Source organism: Arachis duranensis, chromosome 6 (genome assembly GCF_000817695.3).
Source record: "Arachis duranensis cultivar V14167 chromosome 6, aradu.V14167.gnm2.J7QH, whole genome shotgun sequence".
Classification (NCBI taxonomy): domain Eukaryota; kingdom Viridiplantae; phylum Streptophyta; class Magnoliopsida; order Fabales; family Fabaceae; genus Arachis; species Arachis duranensis.
The window spans coordinates 3214432-3219405 of record NC_029777.3 but is presented as its reverse complement, the minus strand read 5'-3'; the positions used below and the strand labels follow the sequence as shown (position 1 = coordinate 3219405).

At 33.8% G+C, this 4974-nt stretch overlaps 1 protein-coding gene across 1 annotated transcript; it reads left to right on the top strand.

Annotated features, from left to right (window-relative positions):
- Positions 1–2460: 2460 nt before the first annotated feature.
- LOC107491996 (uncharacterized) lies at positions 2461–4596 on the top strand. The gene is made up of 5 exons (XM_016112945.3): positions 2461–2620; positions 2700–2772; positions 2837–2885; positions 2970–3093; positions 4070–4596. The coding sequence occupies exons 1-5, from the start codon at positions 2603–2605 to the stop codon at positions 4154–4156; spliced, it is 351 nt and encodes a 116-aa protein (XP_015968431.1). The 5' UTR covers positions 2461–2602; the 3' UTR covers positions 4157–4596.
- The last annotated feature ends 378 nt before the right edge of the window (positions 4597–4974 follow it).

The window sequence follows — 4974 nt, the reverse complement described above, 5'->3', positions numbered from 1 at the left end:
TAATCAAACTTTGTAAATATGTAAACATGTATAATCAAAGTTAGAGTATAATCAAAGGAAGCAAGTAATTATTAATTTTTAACATCATGTACGAAAGTGAATGTAGTATACATGAGTATTGAAAAGTCAAAACAAAGAATGGTGGGAATGCCAAACTAACTTACGTTTTATTGGAACTTGTGTTTGCTCTTCTTTCTTGCTTCTTTTTTTTTCTTTGATTTCGTGGTGTCTTCTTGCCTCAATTCTTTTTTACCCTTCTTAGGGTTATCAACCACTTTTTTCTTTTCACTTTGCTCTTTTTATGCTTTAGTAGCCTCTTTTACAACCCTTTTCTTTGGTCGAACTAGTCTTTTAAGCACAGGTTGCTCTTCCTTTGACTTAACCAGCCCCTATAACACATGCATAATTAGTGAAAATTCATTCATTATGGATAGAAAATGAAATTTTAGAAAATGGACAATGTAAGTACTGATGAACTTTTTCTTTCTAATGCTATTTGGGTAGAAAGGAGTTCCTTTGTCCAATGGGGAAGCCAATGCGGTTGTGGTTCTTTCTCAAAATCAAAGGGCCCATATTTTTGCTTATAAAAGTATAAAATCTGAATTCAATTAATTAAAGTTATATTATAATCAAACATGCTTTAGATAATAGTCAAAGAAAAAATTAGTTTAAATGAAAAATACCTGAAGCACATATATGCACCCATTCAAACTTGACACTACTCCTTTTTTTATAGTTGTTAACTCCATCAGCAAGGCCATCAACAATGCATCTAATCCAATTATACTTCATTGGATTATCAACATCAATTACAAATGAAAAATTTTATCCCGAGTCATTGTTGTATTTATTGGTAACAAAAATGTTATTAATGCATACAACAAAAAAGCTCTCCTAAATGTGGGACCCCTCTTGAATTTTTTAACATGATTTGTTTCAAAGTGTTTGGACTTTTTTTCTTGAACTCTAAAAGCATGGCTCATGCTCTTTAGTTACCTCCTTGAATGGGTCACCTGTTTTTAAGAAAATAATGAGAGAAACATGATTATAATCAAACTCGATAAACATGTATAATCGAACTCATAGCATAATCAAATTCAGTATACATGTATAATCAAACTCAAAGTATAATCAAATTCAGTAAACATGTATAATCAAACTCAGAGTATAATCAAACTCAGTAGTCAACATGATAATCAAACTCGGCATAGCACAAAATTTTTAACATCAATAGCTTCAATATGTAAAAATTTCATCAAGCAAGTCATCAGTAATGCAAGATTTAGATTCAATATATAATTATACTCCTATACGAATCAAGTGATATTAAAACATGTTATACAACATGTTTAATTTTATACAGTGAATCCTAATTAATAAAACCAAAAGATCTTAAAGAAATTTTAATTATTACCGTATGTACGCATTCCCAAGACAGCTGCAACTGAATCCCAAGTAACATCTACTTTTTCTATTGGAGTGAGAAGATGAAATTTGGAAAAATTATAGGCATTTATAAGGGCCAAAATCAAATCATGGTTTAAATTCTCCTTGGGAATACCCAAGAGGGGTCCAAAACCCATTGCTCGAACCTCATTGCATTGCGCATCATTCAAATAATCAGAAGAAAGTGCGCTAACAAGTTTGGTGCGCATCTCGTGTCAACATAGCACTACATTAATGAAAATACTAATCATATTAAAATAAATCATAGATATAAAGTAGTAGCATGCTCAGTTTCAATTCAAATTGCCAACTTGCAATTAAAGACAAAATATCTTTTTCTACTCTATATCCTTCGAAGTTTCTTTGGATACATTTTTTCTTTTTTTTTTCTTTGGTGTCCCTGTTTGCTGGTTCTTTTTCTACTCGTTTTAGAGTAGTTTTTTTTCGCATATTTCAAAACTAGAAAATTAAACAACCAAAATGCAGAATCAATCAAGGAATAGAAATTTATCTTGCAGAATCAAACAAGGAAAATACAGTCGATGAAATTCGCGCTTGAGACAGAGAGCATCACGTCCGAGACAGAAGAAGGAGAATCGCAACCGCGCTTGAAAGAGAGCGAAGGAGAATCGTGCCATAGGAGAGAGAGGGAAGGGGAGTTGTGCCGTCGGAGAGAATCACCGTTAAAAATGAGGGTGAGGAAGAAGAATCACCGTCGGAGAGTGAGAGTGAGAGTGAGAGTAAGGGAAGAAGAGAAGAAGAACGTTGTTTCAGCGAGCGCGTAATAGTAATATTAAGAGTAAGGTTTTTATTTTTAAGTTTTGAATTTTATGTTTTGTATTGTATATGTATAAAAATACAGTGACTAAATTGGTGGCGGAAAGTGATGTGCATATAACACTAACTGTTTATACAATTGTATAATTGTGTTCGTTATTTTTGGATAATCATTTATCATAAATATAAAATATAATTATTTTTGTTGATAGGATGCTATCTAATTAAATATACTCATTAAAATTAAATTCAACTTAAAAAAATTATGTTAGTATGAATAGATAAAGATATCTACGGATCTACCGGTAGCTGTAACTGTCAGTAGGATAGAGATAGTTTGGTAAAGCAGAGTTGAGAGTTGTGAGTTGCGACGCAGATCATGATGCGATACAAAGAGGTTCCATTTTCATCTCTTCTAACTTCAAATCTTCTGCTTCGTCTCACATTATTCTCAACTGTAATAACAATTTCCACAGGAAAAAGAAGCCAAGAAGGAAGCTTTCAGAAAATACCTTGAATCCAGTGGAGCCGTCGACGCTCTCACCAAAGGTGTACTTCCCCCCTCTCCCTTTCGATCTTTGTTTTTCTAATAACTGTATTTACTTTTATGCAGTTCTTGTTGCTCTTTATGAGCAAAACGACAAGCCTGCTTCTGCTCTCGAGTGAGTTTCCCTTTTCAATTTCACCTATTATTGTGTTCTGAATTGTGATCCGATTTGTTAATTGTTACGCTCGTCACTCATCAGGTTCATTCAACAGAAGCTAAGCTGTCCTTCCATCTCAGATTATGAAAAGCTGCAAGCAGATTTCTCTGATCTCCACAACAAATATAATGACCTTTTGGCTGCACATCACAAAATTTCCAAAGAGGTTCCCCTTTTTATACCATGATTTGAGATTTGAACTCCACAAGACCCTATATGATATCATGTTGTGGCATGAATCCACTTTTCTTGTCGTGTTTGTGGCTTTGCATAACATTACCAAGGCCCACTCATTCCTTGCCAATTGGATTATATTTGAATCGTTAAAGTGTACAGCATGATTTTGTAATTGTAGTTTATATCTATGTATGTCAATCACAAATGCTATATACGTTTGTAGTTGAAATTTAATCTATGATGAACACTGCTATGGCATATCATTATGTCTGCGTATCCTTTAGTTCCAATTACTTAGAGATTTTATTATGATAAAATTTGTCTTGATGGAATGATTTACGCTGTGTTTGATTAATTTTATCTGGAACTATAACAAGGGCATAATTAGGGTAATTTCTACATGGTTAGGTGGTAATAGTTAGGACTTGGGATTCAAGATGGCAGGGGTAGTAAGCATTCTTGTGTTTGCGAATAAAGCCGATGATAAAAGTAGTATCTTATCTTGTTATCTTTGATTAGTATCAGGAGTGTGAACATGCTGTGGTTTGACAGTTGGCATATATTAACTACAAACAGAGGGAATGGAGAATAAAACAGAAGTATTAACCATGAAGTTGAAGCTTCATTGGTTAGCTGCACTTGCAGAAAAATGAAGGGGGGGATGGGGTCTTACGAGGAGGAGGAGAGAAAAAGAGAGAGAGGTATAGATCTTCTGTAGGCCAAAATACAGTCCATGTTATAGTTATAGCCCAAAGAAAAGTGGAAGGTTTTGTAACTATTTTGTGGCTTCCTATACATCAGGTGGATTTTTAGACTTTGCTAAGTTTCTAATTCGTTGTGATTTATGATTTTGGCTTGTAATATGCTATTCCAATGTTCCTTTGATTTTTATTAAGCGAGAATACTTGTTTTCTTCTGGTTGACTTACTAAATCACCATACCATGTCTTATACTTACTTTGGCAGTTAGAAGAAATGAAAAACTCCCATGCCTTGGCAACCACATCAACAAAGGAAACGACTGAGAGTGAATCCCCAAAAGATGGGCTCTAAAGCTTCTCCGTAAATAATTGACGACAACCACATCTGCTATTCTACCTTTTACCCAGTGAGAGACTAGTTGATTTTGCCAATTTGTTCATAATTCATTGTTCCTTGTCTTCGCTGTATTTTGTTGTAGTCACAAAATAATAAAGAAACTTAGCTTGCTTTGACTACACCTACGTGGCTACGTGGTTATGTTTCCAAGCTCATTTCTTTGTCATGCCATCAAAAAAGTTTGCTTTCTATCCTTCCAATGTGTTTGTTAGAATATATTAGGATCAATTAGTTTTCATTAGCCTTTGTTTTAAACTTCGTTTGAAGCTCATTAAACTTTGCATGAGTATATTCCTTTTGAAACTGTTTTTCAATAGCAGAGGCAGTAGCACAAGGAATAATGGTATTGAATCTGGCAGCATCCAATTCATATTCTTGTTGAGCTTTATTTGCAAGATAGTTGTCATATTGTGTTACAAATTGTTGCAAGTTGTTCTTTGAGGTTGAGTGCTACTCATGCCTGCCCAAAAACTGTTGCTAAGAAAAATAGAGACCCACCTGTCACGTTCTTCGTACAAACCTAAAACCATAAAATGGACATAATCAAACTTGTAAGGCATATTGATTAATAAATGATAAATAATCAAACAGTAGATATAAGATAATCAAACTCATAAAATATCTGCTAACCAATTATTATCATGCAAACTGAATCTGTTGATAAAATCAGTCCAAGAGCTCTCAAATGATTCCTTAGACCTAGAATCCCACACAATATGTGTCATATCAGTACAAATCTCGTTAAATTGCTTGCATGCTCTTAGTTTTTCTGA